The following is a 22,592-nucleotide window of genomic DNA, read 5'->3' as shown; positions in this document are numbered from 1 at the left end:
CCTGTTCCCATGCAATTTCAAAGTTTGAGCCATTCCTGTTGATATTGCATAATGCTTTTGTTGTTGGTATTATGGTATCATGTGAGAATCAAAATACTTGTTGAGAAAGAGATGAAGTTGCATCTGAGCTCACATGAAGTCACACACACAAAATGGATGACTTTCGTGGGAGTAAATAAAGTTGTTGACTCACTTGCTGCTCTTGTTGTCTAATGGGGCCGGAAACATTGCGTTGCGCCTGCATCATCTGCTGCTGGATTTGTAAACGCTGGTACGCCTGAAAGAAGAAGGAATCATAAGAGAATATAAACATTAATACAAAATAAGAAAGAGAGGCTTAACTGAATCTGATAAATACTATCAATCACATTCTTAAGTCTTCATTGGGTGTTTGTCACCAGTCAATGAATCATGAATTGTGTGCCTGGTTTCACTTCCTGTTCATATCGATGTAAGTCCAAAACACACTGCCGCAAACCTCACATACACACGGCTTTGCTAACAGGGGTAGGACGAGGTACTGTGACTCACCATTTGCAGTTGCTGAAGTTGGTACAAGAGGGTCATTTGTTGAGGGTTTATTGGTGAGGTTAAAAGTGCAGGGTTCAGACCAATGTTTTTTGCTGCAAACTGCAAGAGCTGTGCTTGGACCTGGAGGCAGGTAGGGAAGAATGTTGACACAGAAGAGAGGGATGACAAGTTAGTCATTGCAAATCACACCCACTGAAGAAAAGCAGCTTCTGGCAAGGTAAAACTAGTAGCTGATACATGCACGCAAGTAGGAAAAGGGTCTGCAAGGGGAGTCTTGTCAAGCCAAAAGGTGTAGGTGTAGCAGTGACGTGCGGTGAAGTTCATGGCTGGTGAGGCACTGACGTCATCACAATCAGATTTGAACTGGACTCACTAGCACCCACTGCCATGAGGCAGGAGAACTGCGTGCCTCACCTAGTCTCTCTTCGCAGCGGTTTTGCTCAGCACAAGAGACACGTTACAGACATACAGTTGACAAAAAACACTGTATATTATATACACCAGCTAAAGTATGGAAATTAGTTAATATAGCCAGAGTGTTTGAACATTTTAATAGCGACATACAGACAGACAGCAGTTACAGTCTCACTGTATAGCATGTCAGCAGGTTGGTGCCTCACCGAGCAGCCGTTCTCAGTGTTTGAACGTGAATATGAAAATTCAGCGATTTTGGATCAAAATAATGTAAAACTGGTGAAATTAAAAGGAAAATAACTTTATAATACAAACAACTGGATAAATATGATCATTAAATGTATTTCTTCATTTTACTTTTCATGATGACAGGTGAGGCACGGCCTCACCTGCCTCCCCTCACCGCACGTCACTGAGGTGTAGTATGGTTCCCGGAAAGATAAATGTTGGTGGTGATGTTTTTTTGACACTCTTTACAATATATGTCTGCTTTCATAAAGAGTGTGATACTGAAATGATTCTAGCGGTGTTGGACTCTTGTCAAGTACGTAACTCAGTGAATGAGTCACATTGTGTGTTTACTTATTTTGGGCAAACCAGTACAATCTGCCAGCCAACTTTTAAGTGATCATGTGTGTAACGAACCTATATAGCTCTACACATTAGATATGTACATGATTATGTGTGTGTATCTACCTGAGGGGAGAGAAACTGAGGCACTTGAGCACGTAGACTAGGCTGGGAGGAGCTGAGAGGTGGCACTGGTGGCTGAGGAGGCTGCTGCTGCATGGCCCGGGTTTGTGCTGCTCCACTACTGCCAAACATTCCACTGGGTATCTAAATGCAGGAGTCATAAAGGTAAAGAGGAGACTTCTTCAAAACCTCCATGTTTAGAGAAATTACTAAAGTGCTGAAGAGCTGAGCCACTGAATTGAGTTGTGTGCATTCTTGACCACTCTAGCAGAGAATACCTCAAGAGTAAGGTCAAGAGTTGAGCACCCACCTGTCAAGTCTTTATAAATGTGATGGGTTCACTCAGTACATGAAGGATGCTTGAATTGAATGAAAAAGGGCACTCAAAAGCAAACCATGGGTCGATTACATTTGTAGCCCACAAAGCAATGTCTAAAAACATTTCAGAGCATTTTCTTTCAAGGTCTATCTTCACACTACACCCGGTCCATCTTAGCATATTCTAAACACTTTCTGAGCAGGTTGTTAGTTCATGAAATTGCAACTTTTTTCTCTATTTAACACTTCATTAAGTGGCCCAATACAATTAGCTCTTTAAAAGGCAGCTTTTCCACATTTCTGAATTCTGATTCTATGTTGTTGGAGAGGTCTTTCCTTTCAGTGCAAAAAGGCCTGCTCACAGTGCCTTTGTTTGGGCTTCAAGGACATACTGCAGTTTTTTTTCTGGGCCACGAATGCCTCTAGGGGTGATATTTGATAGAGCATAACTATCTGATTACAATGGGCACTTCAGGCAAGGTCATTCACATATAAGTGAGCAATAGAAAAGTGGAGACTTGGGAGAGCATGTGGGTTGAGAGGGTAGTGTGAAATGAATTAAATGTATCATTTAATCATATACACTTAAACCCTGCACAATTCATTCCACCTTTGAATGATGGCCATACATCTGCAGTGTGATAAACACAGATGGTTGAAATATTTTGCACTGAACAAGGTTTGTTAGCACAACATATTGTTTATACTGAAGCTGTATTTTATGCATCTTGTAACACTGTTAATGTTTCTGTTCTCTTTCCTAATTTAAGTAATGCAATGGTATAACTGTGTGTGCTCAATATGTTACCTGTCTGTTGTTCAAGTTTTGCATGGCCAGCCCCGGGTTGCCCTGTCCCAGACCCTGCCCAGGAAGGCTACTGTTGGCCAGGGGGAGCTTCAGGCTGGGGGAAGGCAAAAATGGTGATGGGGGGGCCTCATCTGACAGAATACCATCCTGAACCAGAGGAAAACAAATGGTTGATTAAAAAGGAGATTAATTAGATTTTGTAAGTATTTAACACACGCACGCACGCACGCACGCAGGCACACACACACACACACACACACACGATTGGGAATTATCGGCTCATTAAATAATTTCCAACCGATGTCTGGGAAAGGCCTGATGGCTGGACAGCTGATTAATGCCTTACCTTGTCAAGATAGGAGTTGCGGTCGGAGGGGTCTTTGGAGAGTGCTGAGGGCCGACACACCATGGGCTTGTTCATGCCATTGCTGTAATCATTCATTCCCATGCCCCGCTTGTCCAGGTCTGTCTTCTTCTCCAACAGGGCGCCTGGTTACAGGAAAGAAAAAAAGACAAGATTAATTATATTATAGATCTAGACGTGGAGCAATACTGTGGCACAGAAGCCAATGATAATAACTGAATGAATTTGATCTAAAGTGATGTAATGGTGGAAATGAAAATTAAAGTGATGGTATTCTGGCATTTTGTAAGTACACAAGGACACAAGTATGTGCAAACTTACTCATGGCCTGGTCAAGGTTCATGTTGTTGCTCTTCAAAGCCTCCTCAGCAGGGTCTCTCTGTAAAACACAAATAACAATCACGTCAAGGACGATAGTGGATATGCTGGATAAGTTCCCTTTTCACAGTTTTTCTTTTATTATTGGTGTCTGTATTCATCCTTGGATGGTGAAGACCCATATCAGTTTCAGAACTTACTGGAAAGCCCATGTCAGTGAGCTGTTTAATAAGACGGTTCATGATCCAAGCCTCATCAGGCTTGCCTATCTTCGCCTGAAAACACACAAGCAAAGTATACAGTTAGACAATTACCTAAATTGAATTCCCACCAATACAATCTACAAGTAGATTTATGATTTAAGAGTCAGCTGTGTTGTCTCACCTTGCTCGGGCCTTTCTTGGGTCCATTGCCCCAGGAGTTGCAAGAAGAGCTGCTCTCCTGGGAGGTGGGGCTGTTCCACATGTCCCCATCCTCAGTGTCCCACTGCCCGGTAGACATGCCCATCTCCTCTCCTCCATTTCCCCAGCTATCTTGCATAGGTTTTGGGCCTGAGAAAGTGATTAAATAAAATAAGCATTAATTTAAATCTGTGTTGGAGTATATATGCACTTTAATAACACAAAAGCCAATCCAAAGTGTGAGACACAGTTCATTTTAAACTCGACCACTTGGTGCCACTGTTGCCTTTTGACAACCTAAGACTGCTGAACTCCTGAGCTCTGTGAATGTCTACTCACATCTGTTTATAGTACACACATACATATATATATATATATATATATATATATATTATACACATCTGCCATACATATCTGTTTATAGTACACATATCTATATATTATACATATCTGCCATATACATCTGTTATACGTAATATATGCATCTGTCCATACCTCCTCATTCAAGTGTAAAGTGTTTAAATACTTTCAATGTATTCCACATATCTATATATTTCACATCCTCAAATCTTTATTGTTGTTATTGTAAATATTCTTCTCTCTTTTTGCACTATTTTATTTATCTTATTTGCACCATGTATGTTGAGTTGTTGGAGGAGCATGGGACATAAGATTTTCATTGCCAACATATACGTTGTATATGCTGTGCATATGACCAATAAAACCTTGAAACCTTGACCATTTTCCCCAACTACACTGCCTGGCCCCAAAAAAAGGTCACACACTCTAATATTGGTTGGACAGCCTTTAGCTTTGATTACGGCACACATTCGCTGTGGCATCGTTTCCACACGCTTCTGCAATGTCACAACATTTATTTCTGTCTTGCATTCATTTTTTGCCAAGATCTTGTATTGATGACGGGAGATTCGGACCACTGCGCAAAGTCTTCTCCAGCACATCTCAAAGATTCTCAATTGGGTTCAGGTCTGGACTCTGTGGTGGCCAATCCATGTTTGAAAATGATGTCTCATGCTCCCTGAACCACTCTTTCGCAACTTGAGCCCGAGGGATCCTGGCATTGTCAACTTGGAACATGCCCGTGCCATCAGGGAATAAAAAATCCATTGATGGAATGACCTGGTCCTTCAGTATATTCAGGTAGTCAGCTGACCTCATTCTTTGGACTGCCCCCACAGGCTTGTACAGTAGGCATAGGCATGATGGGTGCATCACTTCAGCCGCCTCTCTTCTTACCCTGATGCGCCCATCACTCTGGAACAGGGTGAATCTGGATCAGACCACATGGCCCTCTTCCATTGCTCCAAAGTCCTATCTTTATGCTCCCTAGCAAATTGAATCCGCTTTTTCATGCCAATAATTTGACCCTTCTGAAACAGATCAACATCTTTTCCACGACCACAGGATATGTCTTTCGATATGACTGCTTAACAAATGAGAAGCTACTCACGGCATCAGTTAGGGTTAAATAACTTGTTGCCAGCTGAAACATAATCACCCATGCAGTTATTATCCAATGGCAGGCTCTTACCTATTTGCTTAGTTAAATCCAGGGGGTGACCTTTTTTTTGGCCGGGCAGTGTATCTCTCTACGATTTCCAACATTTCAAACTAACAGCACAAATAACCAAAATCTGCTGAAGCGTGGAATTGCTTTAATCCCAGCAACACTTCAGTAGCACTGACAAAAGCCGGAAGAATTGGCACACACGGTACAGGTCTGGAGGAAACTTCCTATTTTTGTCCCCTTCACTGAAGTGTGGAATGCACACTTACTCTTAGTTATCATTAGGTTTTTACAAAAGGTTTGGTACATCTTAACCCAAATTTCAAATGGCATTATTTCCAAGGTGGCAAAGTGTGATATCATGAGAACTTTTCATGTGCAGAAGTACATCTGATACTATTTAGTAAATACACATATGTGTAACAGTTTACAATACTAATATAGCAACAACAAGAGATGTGTGAGTTTAATTAGAAACCTATGCTGCCATAGCCTTCGATTCTGGTACATATTCTTTCCTGTTTCCTCGCATCACTGTTAATATAATTCATCTGTCGGTGTTACCTGGCTTGCAGGGTGCAGAGCCTGTGGGTCCGTTTGCCCTGCCATAGGGTCCAGAGGGCTCGTGGCCACCATCTCCCCATCCTCCTACTCCCCCTGAGGTCTTGCCCCAGGCGGAGGTGCCATTGTCCACGGATGATGTTGGAGCTGCTGGCTCTCCCCAAGCAGGTTCTGACTTGGGTTGAACATTGGGAACCTCTCCCCAACCTGGAAGAAAGAGGTGAAATAGATTTAGTTAGGGAAAAAAAAAAATTCACTGCTGAAACTACAATCTTCATTCACTAGCAATTTGTACTTTTGACTTGCAGTTCTACATCAGTCCCCCTCAGGACATTTAATTAAAAACACAGCTTTAAACCCTGAAACTATAAATATATAATGATAATCCAAGCACCTGAACACATCATCATAGTGCTATTATAATGCTTCAAAAAGAGCTTTTCGTCTTTGATAGCGAAATGCTGTCTACATAACTATCTATACTATAGGCTTCAATAAAGATGGGAAATGGGAAAAGTACAGCTGTAATCAGCACAAGTATGTCATATGGTGGCCATGATGCCTTTTAGTAGCTGCAGTTCACCTGGTAAACAGCAGGGGGCAATGGTTTCATTCAGAATGAAAAAGATAGACCTTTGGACATAAAGCTGTGCTATGTCTGCATGCATGGCCTTTGTCTTAAAATACTTATTTGAACAGGCTGCAAAGCTCACTTAAGCTTATTGTGCAATCATTACCGTGAGATAAATATTAAAACAAATACTCTTTTAATGTAATAAAGATTGTTGCCGGCAATTCTTTTATTAGTAATTTTGTAAATCGTTTGTTTGAGTTAAATAATTCATTCCACTCATAATCAAGTAAAACATGACTGAGAAAATTGTGGATTCATGAAACAACAGACTATTTAAGTAAAATGTGCTTAGAAGATACACTCTGCATTTTTAAACATCTCTTTCATGTTGTTAACACAACAGCACAGCCATACTGTTACCTGGGTTGGCGAGGGGGGGTCTACCCTGGGGTCCCACGCCTGGATGTGGAGTGCCGTTGGTGGATGACCCATTGCTGTTTCCATGATGTTGCAGGTGAGTTGGGGGCTGGCTATGATGGGGATGGTGGTGCATGTGGTGAGTGTGATGGTGATTGTTGTTGCCGGGGCCAACTGAGTGATTGTTGTTGTTATTGTTGGGGATAATCACTCCACCATTCTTACTGGGAGGTGGGCCGCTGTTGCCTGGGTTATTATTGGGTTTGTTGCGATCCCACATGTTGACGGTCTTGTTGTTGGAGCCTGGATCGCCCCAAGTGGACGTTCCATCATCTATTTCCATCTTCCTGCGCATTGAGGGAGGGGAGGGCTCTTCCCATCCACTGCGATCCATGCCTTGGTCCTGTTTGCTGCCATTGCCCCAGCTTGATGTGTTCTGCTTCACAGTACCAGGACCACCCCATGAACCCATACTGCCACCTCCTCCGCTGCCAGTGCTACTGCTGCTGCTACTGCTGTTATTTTCCTGGGGCTTGGAGGAGCCCCAGCCTCCCTGCGCTGGGCCATTTGCATGTGGGGTCTCCCCCCAGCTGTTATTACTCACAGTAGGGGCAGGTTTACCCCAGTTTCCTCCTCTATTTCCTCCTCTGGGGCTTTCCTTCCATCCACCACCTCCTCCATTCCCACCTCCTCCATTCCCTCCTTCTCCTTCCCACATGCTGCTGGAGGATCCATTCTTTTTGACCTCTGCTTCTCCCCAATCCCCTGTACTGGAGTTATTGGGGCCCCCATTACCATTGCCCCATCCATGAGAGCTTTTGGGGCCGTCTACCCAGCCTGGGTTAGTGTTAGGCTGACTTTTTGTCACGCCATTGTCCCAACTGGGTGACTTGTCCTCAGAACCCCATGAGGATGTGCCTCCATTTCTAGGAACATTAGTAGGCTTAGGTTCGCCCCAGCCACTGGTAGTGCCATTTGGGGCCTTGCTGCGTGACTGTTGGGCCTCCCCCCATCCTGATCCAGTCTGGATAGGCTGAGGTGGAATGGCTCTCCAGCCAGAGGATGATAACCCTTCACTGTCACTCTTTTCCTCAGACCCAGGCCTCTGACTGGGCCCAATTTTTTGATTGATGGCGCCTCCATTGATGGATGAGGGTCCGCCTGTAGAATTGGAGACTGCCATGGCATCTGAGCAGCTTTTCCTCTTCTCATCATCAGAGTTAGCTTCTTCCATCTCCCATACAGTGTGCTGTCGAATGGGGGTCTGTCCCCAACCCGTGTTACTCAGCACCCTAGGATCCAGATCCTGCCGGGGTAGAAGAGGGGTACAATCCGTGCTGGAGGACCTGTCTCTGCAGCCAGATTGACTTTCGCTGCTTTCCCCACTACCCTCACTTGCTGGGGCTGTTCTAATCTGCTGGCCCCATGAGCTAAGTGGCTGATCCTGGCCAGAACCAGAACTACCGGCCTCTACCGAGTCCCAGCCTTTAGTTGCTTCTCCGCCACCGGAAGATTTCCCCCAGCCGTCACCCCAGCCACCACTTCCACTACTCCCACCACCACTGCCTTGGCGGCCCCATGCAGAATGGCCTCCAGACGGAGTCGAGTCCCAGCCTGAGGACTTCGGGGAGTCAGCTGCCTTGGTTTCTCCACTACCCCATACAGAGCTGCCTGTTGTGTCCCCATTGAGCTGGGATGATTCAGTGGGGGACTGGCCTCCCCAGCCAGTTAACCCATGGATAGGGCTCATAGGCTCCTGAGCTTGCTGCTGCTGCTGCTGCTTAGTGTGGTTTGGTCCGTCAGTGTTAAGGTTAGAAGGTTCCATTTTGAAGGACATGTTTGTGTTGGTTGAAGGGTGCTGTTGATCATTTTCATTGGCACTAATCAGGCCACCCCAACCTCCACTGCCATTCTCTGCACCTCCCAGGTTCCCATTTCCCATGTTTCCATTGCCATTAATACCTGGTGGAAGGGATGGGGAGTTTGACACTACATTAGGGCCAATGCCACAACCTCCAACAGCCTCCTGCCCGAGGACAGGCCAGGCTGATGGATTGGCATTCGGATTGAGGTTCATGTTAAAATTGGGAGTGCCCCAGTTATTGGGCATTCCTACTCTGCCACCACTCATACCATCTTGTTTCCCATCTGAACCCCAGCTTCTATTACCACACGTGTTGGCTGACCCAGGTCCTGTCATCATGTTATTGTTGGCTTTAAGAGAGGGGTAGTGGGCCGGCTGGCCTGCCGCACCTGTGGCCATACTCAAATTTCTACAACTACTGGTGGTAGTGACAGCAATGTTGTCTGTGTTTGAGCTAGCTGAGCCCAAGGTGCATTCTTGTGCTGCGGTATGGCTGAGGTCACTGCTGTGGTTGTTGGAGGGCCAAGCGTCTGTGTCACTTTTGTCAATAATCACTTTGTCCCAGTTGTTGGCACTGGAGGAGCTGTCAACTGGCAAAGAGGCTCCCCAATGAGAGGTCTCATACTGGGCAATACAGCCACTCTGGAGGGATATGTCTGAAGAGAAAAGAAAGAGAGAAAGAGAGGCAAAGTTTAACACAGGAATATATCAAGAAATAATTGTTTATGGACAGTCAGAGACAAACAAAAGAAGATTTGAGTTACATAATATGCAGAAATGCAAGTAGAAAAGAAGAGATTCAATAACAGGAGTAGAAAAAAAGAGAAAGGAAAAATGGTGGTGTGGGGAGGGGGAAAACATACATTTGGCTAAGCTAAGGAACATCGTGTAATACAGACCCTGTAACTCCCCTGGCCCAATTGTATCTTCTTGGTTGGTTAATGCTAGCTATCAGACTTCTTGGCAGGAGATGGTCACACTTGCACGTTCCACAATCCAACACATAATCAGAATGCACAGTCAAGCGTGCTACATGTCATATCGGCTATGGCATATCCATATATCCTTGGTGCAGTCGGCCAAACAGGAACAGGGAGACAGAGCCCTTGCTTTCTCTCCTTAATCCATCCTTCATTCCTCCTCACTTTTAACTTAATTTCCTTTCCAACTCGTTTCCTCTTTCACGGCAGCTGTTTTATCCCTTACTTCCTTCTCACTATTTATCTTCTCTTATCTATTATTACCACCCTCCCCTTTTGTTTCTCTGTCCATGTAACCTCGCTTACTTTCTGCCCCCCCATCTCTTTCCTCACCCTTTAACTTCACCCTCTCTCCCCTCTGCTTTCCTCTAACACCCAGCAGTGAGAGGCCCATCCGTCTCCACCGTGTCTTCACTGGCTGGGGCTGTGAAGGGAAGCCCAAGTGGAACGCCATTCATTTATTGGAATGAAACCAGGACGGCTTCTCATCCATCACTCCCTATGCTCCGCCAGACCTACTCCTCCTCCAACTGCACTGCACTAAGTAACCACAAAACACTTCCTTCAAGCTTGTGTGAATATGTGTGTGTATCTGCTAATTTACATTTTGAAATATGCATACCAGCATTTCTATCACAATTGTGGAACTAAGGATTGCATGTAAATCTTGTCCTACCAATTAAAGGCATGATCAAAATAAGGCATTCTCAACAGTTCTCTAACCAACATGGTATTGCACAAAAGCAATTTCATTAGGCACAAAAGCATCCCATAAGGAGAACTAATTATAGACTGATTCGATGCTGTAAAGGGGTAATCTATCAGTTGGAGGCAGCTAATCAATGATCTTATTAATGTAGTGGATGAGAGAAGGGAGGCTATCGATCCAGCATGCAAACATCCTAACCACCGAGCCAGCTTCATGTCATGGGCTAAAAACCAATGAGAGCAGCTAGGAGCACACAAAAAGCAAAACACACAGGGTAACAAAGGATATAAAGGGAGATATTAATCAAATAACTCTGAGGAGAAAGGACGTATGCATGAAAGCTAGATATTCATCCTAGTATGGGTGTCATCAAACATTTCTCAAACGCTGATGTCTTAGTGTTAAAACAGCAGACACATTACAGCATGTAAATACAATGTCTTCTAATGCAAACTTAGTTCCTTATGGCCAAATACATGCCTCTCGTCTTTTGATGGCTGTAATGCATTAAACATGAGCACAGCTTGATGCCAGACCATATACCACACAATCAGTCATTTCCAACAAGCAGTAGAAGTCTATTAGACAATAATATATTTCTGGCTACCCTCCTGAGCCGCTGCAGTAACCGTGCCTCACTAACCTTTAATTAGAAGACCCAGGCTGTGTTTGTAGGATATTTCCCTTCTTTGGTTATTAAACTGTTTTACCTCCCATTACTAATCCATTAGTTTCCATCAGATCGTTGCTGTGATTTCCATAATAGCTATAAGTTATCCATCATGAGATAAAGACCCAGTGGTCAAAACAATCCAGTCTGGAAAGTCTGTTTGTTTGAGGTATGTGGACACACAAACGAGCAGATATGTTGCTTTAAGATACTGTGCAACACACCACACGGTGGCTGTGAATGCAATTTTCATCTCAACGCACTTATCTTCACTCCCCAGGCAGCCTTATCGCACAGTGTCGTCAGAATGATGGCTCACACACGCACATACAGACACACACGTACCAGAATGCAGTCATTTGGCAATAAGGTGAACACACAAAAAACACTGAAACATCAAAGCAAAAGTGTTCCCAAACCACTGGTCTGATTTGGGTTTGTATGACAAATGTCCATAGTAATCGAGACAACAAAAGTAACGCTCGCACATAACCCTGTTTAATCAAACTTGATCAACAATGGTTGCTGCCTGGTGTCCAAGTGACAACAAGCTAATATAGCATAAAGGAATAATTGTGGAATATATTTAAGGGACTTGTATAACTCTTACATTATATATGTGTGTGAAATCTAATGTATAAAGTGAAGGATGACTTCCATAGTGTTTATTTGTGTGTTTAGGAAAGTAGCAAATGTTTATGAGGGCTAAAGCATGCCTGCAAAGGCAAGTGGATGTGCAAAAAAAGAAACAGATAACCCAAACAGCTGGTCTTTTTTGACAAAACTGCAAACCCTCAGAGGCTTGTAGGTGTTTTATAAAACCACTGATTTCTCAGCTCTATCAATGATAGCAAATGAATAGAGGAACCATTTTATCAGATCTGAAACACAGCCAAGAATCTAAGAGGCTGCAACCTCAGGAACATTTAGTTCAGTTTACCCCTCACCCACCCGCTGTATCTATGTTTCTCTCTTTGTCTCAGTCTTATTTGCAAATGTTGTTTTGTTACAAGGCCTGGAACCCAGCCATCTCTTTATCCCTCCTGTCACAGACACTGCGACAAACCAACATAAAAACATAACAAAAAGGGAAAAAGGAATCTGTGTTGCCTTGGTTTTAAAAAAAGGGGTCATCCAGGGAGAGAATGGAAAAATACCTGAGAAGAGGTGCTCCAGCGCCACTCTTTTAAAGCGATTACACAGATGTCCTCTATGTCTGCAAGCGAACTACCTGGTTGTTCAGTAGACCAATAATATGTGGATTGTGTGCAGGCATGGGTGCAATGTGTGTAACAGAAATGTAACATTATAAGCTCGACAAAATAAATATATTTGCCACTGAACAATTTAATTGGTTTGCATTAGACTGTATTGGTGCTAATGCTATCGAGTCTACCCCTTTAAATATGTACATGCTGTGTGCATGTGTGGACTAATGCAGAACAGCCTCTCTCCTTTCACCTCAACATGCACCGATTGTTCGCCCCTCGACTCCCTCCCCAGACATTCCAATAGAAAGGACTGACTGATTCTTGGCAAAGCATTGATATAGCAGGGGGGAGACGAAAGAAAGCTCAACATGAAAAACAAAGAAAAGGGGACAGTTATTTCCATCCACCATTTGCAATCATGTGTCAGTAATGTGCTGCTGCTTTCATTCTGCGTGCAATTAGGAGGGCAGGCTCTTATTATTCTTTGTGAATGAAAAAGGGTTTCAAAAAACGACAGGTCCCTTTCGGCTTGTCATGTAACCAACATGGAGTAAGGCTCCTTTTTTTGGTATACACACGAGTCTATGCATAAAGATACAGCCTTGCACTCTTCAGATGAGAAATGAATAATAATAAAAAAATTCCTAATATGAGCATGCACGCCTTGTTTTTGCTGGAAAACTGAGATTAAACAACAGCAACAACACCACATTGAAACCAGTTTACCAGAGTTGAAACAAAGATGCGCAAAAGAAGATATTCAAGATTGAAATGAGCTGCCATCATATGAAAATGGGCAGGTAGCCAATAATTAAATGCCTCTTCTCCCCTTTAAATTAAATGGAGGGCAGCGTGAGAGAAAGAGAGAGGGTGGTAGCGAGAGATGGAGGGGGGGAAGGGTTGATACTTGCAAGGGAAAAGAAAGGGAGACAGTGGGAGAAAATGCATGAACACTGCAGGAGATGGTGAGACAAAAACTGGAATCCTAATTCCACTGTGAGCCACAGACTACACTTTGATTTTCTCAGAGCAAAACGTGGGATCCAGAGCAGAGGGGACATTTAGTAGTGTTTTGTCCCCAAATAAACCCTCTCCATCTCTCTTTGACGGGTGCTTTATGCCTACTCGGATCAAAGACAGCATGTACTTGTTTCTCCGGAAGCATGGAGGAAAAGAAAGAGTGAGGAAATGGTCACAGGAGGCTTTAAAAAGCTCATTATTCATGTCTGTTTACCTCTGCTGAGAGGGAGGAAAAAAAGGGAGAGTGAGATCATTGTGACTTCTCTGGTTTCCCTGACAGAGGCTGGATTAATTAAGCCACTAGGGGGTTGTCTCACTACGTGTGTGTGTGTGTGTGTGTGTGTGTGTGTGTGTGTGTGTGTGTGTGTGTGTGTGTGTGTGTGTGTGTGTGTGTGTGTGTGTGTGTGTGTGTGTGTGTGTGTGTGTGTGTGTGTGTGTGTGTGTGTGTCCCAGCCATCCACACGGGGCAATCTATACCTCTTCGGCTTCATTAGGGCCAAGTGCTCTTGTGATTATGATTTTAAAACATACAAGATTTAAGTGGAAGTTATTTTTACATCTCATATGAACCAAGTTTGCTGAGGCAGACCTGCCTGTCCTTAAGGAAGTACTTGAAGAAAATGACATGTTCTAAAAAAAACGTGTTAGGATTTTTTAAATTACAACCTAGATTTTAGTTAACACTTTCAAAATACCCATTTTGACTTAAAGAGACACTCTTTTCCATCCCTTCATTTCACTTAAATAAGATATGCTCCAAAACCTGACTGCTTTACCTGCAAAACAAAGAGAGCCCAAGTGAAAGGGCTAAGTGTTTTAGCAGCACCCAGCAGAGTGCCTTCTGGCTATAAGCTGTGTCTGGGTGACGAACAAACAGCTGTTGGGCTGCAGTTCCCACAGTCTTAAGAGACCCCCACTCGAGCACCTGCTACTGGGGAGCCTGTCTGGACGGCTGCTGGCTGATGGCTACTTAATGGTCCCCAGTCAGCTGGAGAGACTGGGATGGTGGGGGTGATGCAGGGAGGGAGAAGGGACAGGGGGTCTCTGTCTGGTTGGGGGACACTCAAAGAAGGTTTGGAAAGCGGAGGTTAGGTGGGAGTGGTGTGACTGCCCTTGAATTTAAAGGGGGTTGCCTTTCAGACTTTGAGGATGGGGCGGTATGTGTGCTGTTCCTTCTGGAATCTAATAAATCACACACAATTACATTTAATAGGGCTTCTAAATTAAAATCAGTATGATTTTTCTGAACCAAATAGAGTAAAGCAGCCCAAACAATGGGTCAAAAATAATTCATTTAAGAACTTAGGATATATACCGAATAGTACTGCAGGATGAACTAACATGCATATGTGTGTGTGTGTGTGTGTGTGTGTGTGTGTGTGTGTGTGTGTGTGTGTGTGTGTGTGTGTGTGTGTGTGTGTGTGTGTGTGTGTGTGTGTGTGTGTGTGTGTGTGTGTGTGTGTGTGTGTGTGTGTTTGTATATACCCTTTAAACCCTGAGCCAGCTGGCCTGCAGGGCAGACAGATCTGAGTGGACACAACTAGGTCAGACTAGTGTGTTCGCCCAGATGTGCAGCCACCACATCTATGCACGTGTGTTTGTGATTGCATGTGCAGTAGTGAAAAAGTTTGTACTCATCACGTTCCTTTGGGCCAGCGTCACCTCACCAGAGAGGTCAGAACAATGTCTTCAAAACAGAGTTCATCCCTCACTTACTGTTACACTAAGGAAGAACAAGTTGTGTCTGTGCTTGCAGGCAGGCTGCATCAAATAATAAATGAACATGACATGATAGTGGGATTTGGATAAAAGTAGGAATTTAGAACTTATGATCTTACTAAGGATAATACTATACATAATCATTGACTTGAAGATCAACTGACTTCCATGAACTTTGTTTATATGGATGGATAAGTTCAAAACACAAATTGTGAACGTGTAGTCTGGCAAACAATAGACGTCCTGCATAAATAGGATGTTTTTTTCCGTAGTTTTTCCAGCTCTTCTACTACAAAAGCAGTAGTTTGTGTAAATGAAGGAAAAAGTATAAATCTTCAAGCAAAGGGTAGAACGTTTAACCACAATGTCCACTCTTTCAATTATGCATGCCAAAATATTTGCAACAACAGGGCCACTAGCTTGAGGCTATTAGTGATGCAAACGGATAGAACAGGCCGGGAAGGGGAAGCCCTTGGGTCAAGAATGAGAGGGGAAGGGCCCCGCCGCAGGCAGTGTTGTAGTGAGAGGCCCCTGGGAAAACCGGGGCGAGGTAAAGGACAAACAGGATAACCAACGCTGAACTATGACAATTAAAAGGACAGTATAGGTTAATAAACGGAACCAGGGGAGCTTTCTGAAGCCAGGGGAGGATTATTATTTGAAGGTTTGTAGGTATTGCTTCTCTTGAGTAAGTTAAGCCTGCAGCCACGGTATCATCCTGGTCCACCTTCTGTCTAAAGATTATCACTAAAATGTTGTTTGTGAAAAGCAGTCCAATTCAGTCTCATTCATTTCTGTGGTGTGTACTAAATACACAACACAGAACTTTTGCAAAATGCAGGCATCCACATTTGTTTGATGCTGGGATTAGTGGCATAGACCCAAGTACAAGAACAAAACAGAGACTAGACGGAGGACAAGGACCGGTTGCCTCTGATGCAGAGGGCTGCAGTCTGCTGACTAGCAAGCCTTGCACCACAGCTGCTGCAGGTTTATTTACTGAGTGCCTGGTGTTGTTCCAGCAAATGTTGAGACAGTAATGAAAGGCAGAACAGAGTGGCAAAGGAGCACCGATGAAAAGAAGGAAAGATAAAAAGGACTCTGGAGAGAAGAGAAGCTCAACAACAAGATGTGAGCAGATTCTCATGCAAGCTCCTGCTAACCTGAACAGGAAAACACTGCATGGCATCCTACAGAAATATCTTTGCATCTTTTCCTTTAGAGTGTTGTGTTAGAGGATGTGAGGAGCATCTTTGTGTCTGTTGACATTATTAAGCAGCTGGTTGTGATTGGTTTACAAAGGAAAACCTTTAGAAAAAAAATGCATGTGCAAAAAGCAGAAATAATGATTTCAAAAAATCAAAACATCTCCAGTGTGAAAGCGAAAAGGAACACTGGAGTCAATAAACTGAGAAAAACATAAATGCAAAAAGGACATAAATAAATCATGGCCATCTTTTATCACCCCATTACTTGCGTACAAATACACCAGAGCAGCTTCACAATGAGCACCTTAAGGCAGGTTCAGTATTAGTGATCTAAGGGGCCACCGGTGAGTTCATTAAAAGATTACCGCTGGCTACAAAGGTCTGAGAGACTGTGCGTAAATGTATGTGTGTGGCCCTGAGAGTCTAGCATAAAAAGCATGCAAAAATTAAACAACCTAACCATTTTTTTCTCAATTAGACTAAAGCATCCAAACAAGATTTTTCCAAGGCTTTGAAATAATTTAGAGTTATTACTCCTGGTGTTAAAAGCACAGACTAGCACACTCCTAATAGCACAGACCCTTGGAAACAAGCATTCAGCTATCTGAATCCTTTCAGAATGCCAAGGAAGGGAAAAATAGAAAAGCAGAGGTAGCAGCCATTAGTACATTAGTGTAGACTTGAGTTCTACATTTTAATTTAGATTTAAATTGGTCAGCTTCCTACATAATTTAGGAGCTAGTGTAGCTCATCATTATTTTACACTGACAGGAAGTGAAAGTGTGCCTTTAAACTAAAATTATAATCACCACAATTTATTATGCCCTTAATGCAGTACATTTATCAATGCTGCCATGCATACAACTGTGTCTGTGCCAAGCCAGTCACAACATCTGGGGTAATCAAAGTGACAAGTATGAGGACAAAATGATCGATTTGAAGGACTGTATCAAGCATCAAAGGGTGAACATTTTGCACACAGTCACCACAAAAGCTTTACATTTAAAAAAACTGGATAAGAAATAAAAATCACGATATATTCCAGGGCATTTTGTTTTCACTGTATTGACACCAACCTGGGTGGCGTTTGCTCTCAGCGGACGCGGTAGAGTTTGGGGAAGTGCAGCCGGTAGTCGTAGAAGAAGAAGAATAAGATGATGAGGGTGAAGAGGAGGAGGAGAGGGTGAGAGTGCTGAGGGCTCCTGCAGGCAGTGGCTGGCCTCTCTTCAGTAGCTGCTTGTGCTCCTGCTGGCGGAAGCGGGGGGGCACCTCTCTGGGCGGGTAGCGAGCACAGGCAGAGGACAACTGGCACTGCTGCTGAGGGGGAGTCTGAGTCGGGAGTTGGCTACTGGAGGAGGCGCGCTTGCCATTGCCAGAAGAAGAAGAGGAGGAGGAGGAGAGGGGCAGCGTAGGGCTGGCGGGGTGGAAGTGGTGGGGTGGGCCGGGACTGGGCTTAGTGGGAGCAGGCTCTGGCACTGGATGGATACAATACACAGACACAGACACAGACACACACACACACACAGAAAGACACATGCAGGTGGCAAGGTATTAATGTCTGGGTCACCTCCCTTTTAGTCTTTGTATAACAGATATTACATTTGGATGGGAAGTGCTGATATCTGACAAAATAGTACCTCAGACTTTTTGTAAGAGGTAACCTGTATTTGAAATGCCTCTAAACAGTGATCTTTTTTGTACGTTGGTGACGTTTAGTGAATCCTTTATCTTTGTTCTTCTTTTGGAAAGTAACAGTACTACAGCATGAACTGCACAAATGAAAATCGCACAGAAAATGAAGACATGTCAAGTTATATTCTAGCAGGATGTGATGGAGTGGTCATATTCATGGGGTAGATCTTTACAGATTGCACATCAGTCATGTCTTGCTTTCAGTACATGCAGTCTCCAGAAATTATAATTTGTGTATTGTATTTTTTGTATAGCATTCAGCAGGTGTTTTTAATTTGTATGCACTGTATGTTGCTGTGGACTGTCCCTTTAAGTTAACCGCCTCATGCAGCTTTTTGTCGAACATATGTTACTGGCCCAGACGCACTGTATGAAAAGGTCATATTTTTTCTGCTGACTGAACACAGACACTCACAAACACATGGAGACACCTCCGTTCCTCCTCATTACACAGTCTTCTTTTGCAAGCCCACAAACTCACAAACACAAACGAGAACACACACCTTTCCCTGCCTCTGCCTGGCCCTTTCCCTGTGGTTGAAGTGGCCAGCCAACTATCTGAAAAGGTGTTATTATTCGTAGGACATTGACAGCTAGCAACCAGACAGATTGGCTTGTCCACAATGCTGAGTGAAGAAAAAAAAAACACCATCTGTGTAATTCTTTATTAAGCTGAAGACTGCGTGGCTGCATGCACCTATGAGGAAACCAAACTAGGTCTGATACAACGCCACTCTACCTGAGAGTTTCTTGTTGCGCACAAACAGCTGCTTTCATAATGCCTGCCAATTGCTAGTGACCTAAAAGCTGCTGTAAATTACAGTTTCTTGGTCCATGGCTGAATGCATGATGAATAGCGCTGATGATGTTGTTTTCTTTAGTCCCTCGATAGATATGCCTGTTATACACAACAGCTGAGACTGCCTTCACTCAGGGGAGGAGAGAGAGAGAGAGACGAGAGGACACAGGTTGTGTGAGTGTGTGTAGAAGGAAGGGGGTTGTTGGGTTTTTTCAAACAATGAAATAGTGGCAAATTGATGGCATGGAAATAATGTCTTCGTTCAAGCTGTCCAGGATGACAACTATAGCAGTCCTGTACTGCAGTGCTGGCAATTACCCACACACACACACACACACACACACACACACACACACACACACACACACACACACACACACACACACACACACACACACACACACACACACACACACACACACACACACACACACACACACACACACACACACACACACACACACACACACACACACACACACACACACACACACACACACACACACACACACACACACACACACACGGTTATAGTGAATGCAGAGGTATTAAGTGTGTCTGCTAAGAGCTTTTCTAAAAGCAAAAAATCAGGGGCTCTCTCAGTGAGCACAATGCCAATCCAAGTGGCTGCCAGCTTACTCACAGACACAGTCGTGACATGCAGGAAACTTGAATGTGCAGACAAAACCAAAATACTGTATATATATACATATATATATATATATATATATATATATATATATATATAAAATGTGTGAAGGCAAAACATTGAGTCTCTTTCACTTCTTTCGTCATACCTAAAGAGATCAAATCTCCACATGTGTATAAAAGTGTAGGCCTCTATTCTTTTCCTGAAGAGATCAAAAAACAAAAAAGACACTTTGACAATGACCCCCTTTGACCGATGAGATTTTAGTGAGACACACATGCAGAGGGGGAGGAAAAAAAAGAGAGAGAGTGTGCCCCCTCCAGTAGTATCTGCCTGGCTGTTGGCTTTGAACTGCAGCTGGTGACGCACATCTCTGATTAAATTCATGTTGGCCCGCCTGACGCTGTCTCGTCCAATCAGACAGCAGGACAGTGAATGCACGCTGCCCTGACCCCCTCCCTCCCTCCTCTGTGTTTCTATCAGCAGCTTGCACCGTATCCTCACTGCTCCATCTCTCCCCGTCTCCCTTTCTTTTTTCTGTGCCTACCTTTCTCTCAGCCTGGATCCCACTATGTTATTCTCCCTCTGGGCCTTTATCCGTCTTGATCCTTTTTTCTCCTCTGTTTCTATCTCTCTTCTCCCTTGTCTTGTTTCTGTCTTCTTACCTTGCCATTTCCCTGATTCCAGACATCCATGTTCTGACTCCCAATGTCTACCTCAACCCAGAATCTGTCTCCCAGATTTATTTTTCCTTCATCTCTTCCAACTCCAGCAAATGTGTCTACTTGGAACACATTTTGCACCCCTCTCTATATAGAAGGTAGTGACAAAATGGTTGATTACACCTAAATATCCCTGATTTAAGTCAGATTTTTAATGACCCATGAACAACCATGATGCAGTTTGCACCAGGTGTTGCTCACTACTGAAACAGAAGCCGAGATAAAATGGGTTCAGGATGCATGTAATGGTTGTTACAATGTAGTTTAGACTCAGAGTATTAAATCTCTTTAAAATGTAAATGATAGTTAATGTACCGACTAGTTGAGCAGCCAAAAACACAATTAAAAATAACTATTTACCAATTGCTTTTTGTGTGCAGAAATGTCTTTTTAAGTAGTTAACCCACTTCAAAGATGGGCGTTTTGATTCTCTGCGTCTTTTGATCTACTTCCCAAAAAACATCAAAGTAACAAAACAGTTTGCCGTCTCAAACAAAAGGAATTCCTTCTTCAAATTTGCCACATCTTTGCAATTCATACACACGCCAAAGGGATTTCCAGAGCTCCTGAGATTTAGTCTTAGTTCCCTGAACAATTTAGACGAAAAGACACATAAGGATGTGACTCACTGTTCATTGCAGATGAATACAAAAGACTAAAAAGCCCTTTAGCCTAGGTGTGCCTCATACACCAACTGCTTCTGTGGTTGTGTTGTTTTAGTAAGAAGGACGTATCCATGCTGCAATTCACTAATGTCACTGATGACCACATCTAATATCTGCTGCACAAGCAAGGACATAATCATCTAAAGGAAAGTATTACCCATTTAGACAACACTGTCACAAACCAGTTGAGTTATGGGTAAACATTTAAGTTGTAATCTGTGTTAAACAAGTATATCAGTGTAAATTAACGTTCTTTTGAGAGGTAATGAATGTGTGTATGCAGACGCACACACACACACACAAGTGAGAGAAAAAGAAAGTCAGTCTGAATCTGTAAGACATGAGAAGGAAAGTATGAGGGACAGCTCTCCTCTGAGATAAAGTCATTTACAGCAGCCTGAAACATGTGTTGAGGAGGAGAGATCTTTTCTTAATCCAATGCCAATGCTTTTGAAGAGTTGGTGGTTATAAAAAAAGATTATGAGTAATGTGAGGAAAATCCCTTAGATAAACATGTGTCAGTCATTAAATAAGGAAAGTGACGAGCATGCCGGTGACACCCACTGCAAGTGATAGGCATGGAATGGACACAGTTAATGAGTTATAGCTTATATAACTAACAACTTGATTGGCAGAGGTAAATATAGGAATATTTAAGTTAAAGCAGAGCAAGTCAGAGTTGTGTGTGAAAAGTCACATTTAGACTCTCCTATGGTGGTGGCCTTAGCTCCTCTAATTGAAGTTGAAAAGGAGAGACGATTAAATTAGCATTTGTTTCAAGTGCACTGTAAATTCCATTAAACCCTTCAGCTGAGGCGCTCTCTGCAACCTTGCACCAAACTTTTAATTACAGCCCTTCTTCACACTAAATGGTTAATTACACACAATGAGAGAGAGCGAGACAAAGAGCAACTCCATACAACTAGAGAACAAGAGAGCAAAGATGAAGAGGGGAAACAAATTATACAAGGCAGAGGGAAATTATAAATGTATCAGATATAGAGCTAAAAAAAACAAACAAGGCATTTTGGGCAAGAAGGAATGATATCTGCTATTGTAAACAACAATTGTGGTTGGTTCCCTGAGCCGGGTGCCAGGCAGCGCAGGTTCCCACATCTCTTCTGTCTATTGTCTGTAGAGCCACTTTATTATGCAGCCATGTTTATAGAAGGGGGAGGGAAGGACACAACACACAGGCCTATATGCCCTACACAATGGTGCATTTCTTAATCCAATAAGAGCTAAGAAGCAGGAGGGGGAACGAAAATACAGCATGTTTGTCCGTGTACAACAATTGTATACCTGCTGCTGTAGTGGTTTTAAAATAGATGTACGGTTATGTACATCAATGTTTCATTTTAGCTTCTGAAAACATCATGCCTTATGAAAGTAGAGCAACAAGGCCAACTTTTGTCCTTAAAATCAGATCAAATAGTAGACGGGGCAGAGGCACGAATACATAATGCCAAGTCCATTAAATACTGAACTTTAAGTAAGTTAAAGAGATATTAAGTTTGGAGTTCATGACCTTTTCTGTATCACATCTCGCTACTGAAGAGAGGCCAGCCACTGCCTGCAGAAGCCCTCAGCACTCTCACCCTCTCCTCCTCCTCTTCACCCTCATCATCTTATTCTTCTTCTTCTACGACTACCGGCTGCACTTCCCCAAACTCTACCGCGTCCGCTGAGAGCAAACGCCACCCAGGTTGGTGTCAATACAGTGAAAACAAAATGCCCTGGAATATATCGTGATTTTT

General features: G+C 43.3%; 1 protein-coding gene across 2 annotated transcripts in view; it reads right to left on the bottom strand.

Moving 5' to 3' along the window:
• The window catches only part of tnrc6c2 (trinucleotide repeat containing adaptor 6C2), a 52,698-nt gene that overhangs the window by 12,629 nt on the left and 17,477 nt on the right, over positions 1 to 22,592 (bottom strand). For both annotated transcript variants that reach the window (XM_063883130.1, XM_063883131.1), the window contains exons 4-14: positions 17,385 to 17,783; positions 6,931 to 9,447; positions 5,940 to 6,143; positions 3,831 to 3,997; positions 3,647 to 3,721; positions 3,450 to 3,507; positions 3,111 to 3,253; positions 2,765 to 2,911; positions 1,642 to 1,782; positions 532 to 651; positions 194 to 277 (exon numbers count right to left, since the gene is read on the bottom strand). In XM_063883130.1, the coding sequence (XP_063739200.1) occupies positions 194 to 277; positions 532 to 651; positions 1,642 to 1,782; positions 2,765 to 2,911; positions 3,111 to 3,253; positions 3,450 to 3,507; positions 3,647 to 3,721; positions 3,831 to 3,997; positions 5,940 to 6,143; positions 6,931 to 9,447; positions 17,385 to 17,783 (4,055 nt within the window). The remainder of the gene's footprint in view (positions 1 to 193; positions 278 to 531; positions 652 to 1,641; positions 1,783 to 2,764; positions 2,912 to 3,110; positions 3,254 to 3,449; positions 3,508 to 3,646; positions 3,722 to 3,830; positions 3,998 to 5,939; positions 6,144 to 6,930; positions 9,448 to 17,384; positions 17,784 to 22,592) is intronic.

Source organism: Eleginops maclovinus, chromosome 5 (assembly GCF_036324505.1).
Source record: "Eleginops maclovinus isolate JMC-PN-2008 ecotype Puerto Natales chromosome 5, JC_Emac_rtc_rv5, whole genome shotgun sequence".
NCBI lineage: Eukaryota > Metazoa > Chordata > Actinopteri > Perciformes > Eleginopidae > Eleginops > Eleginops maclovinus.
Note: the sequence above shows the minus strand (reverse complement) of the source record. Positions and strands in the feature narration are given on the sequence as shown.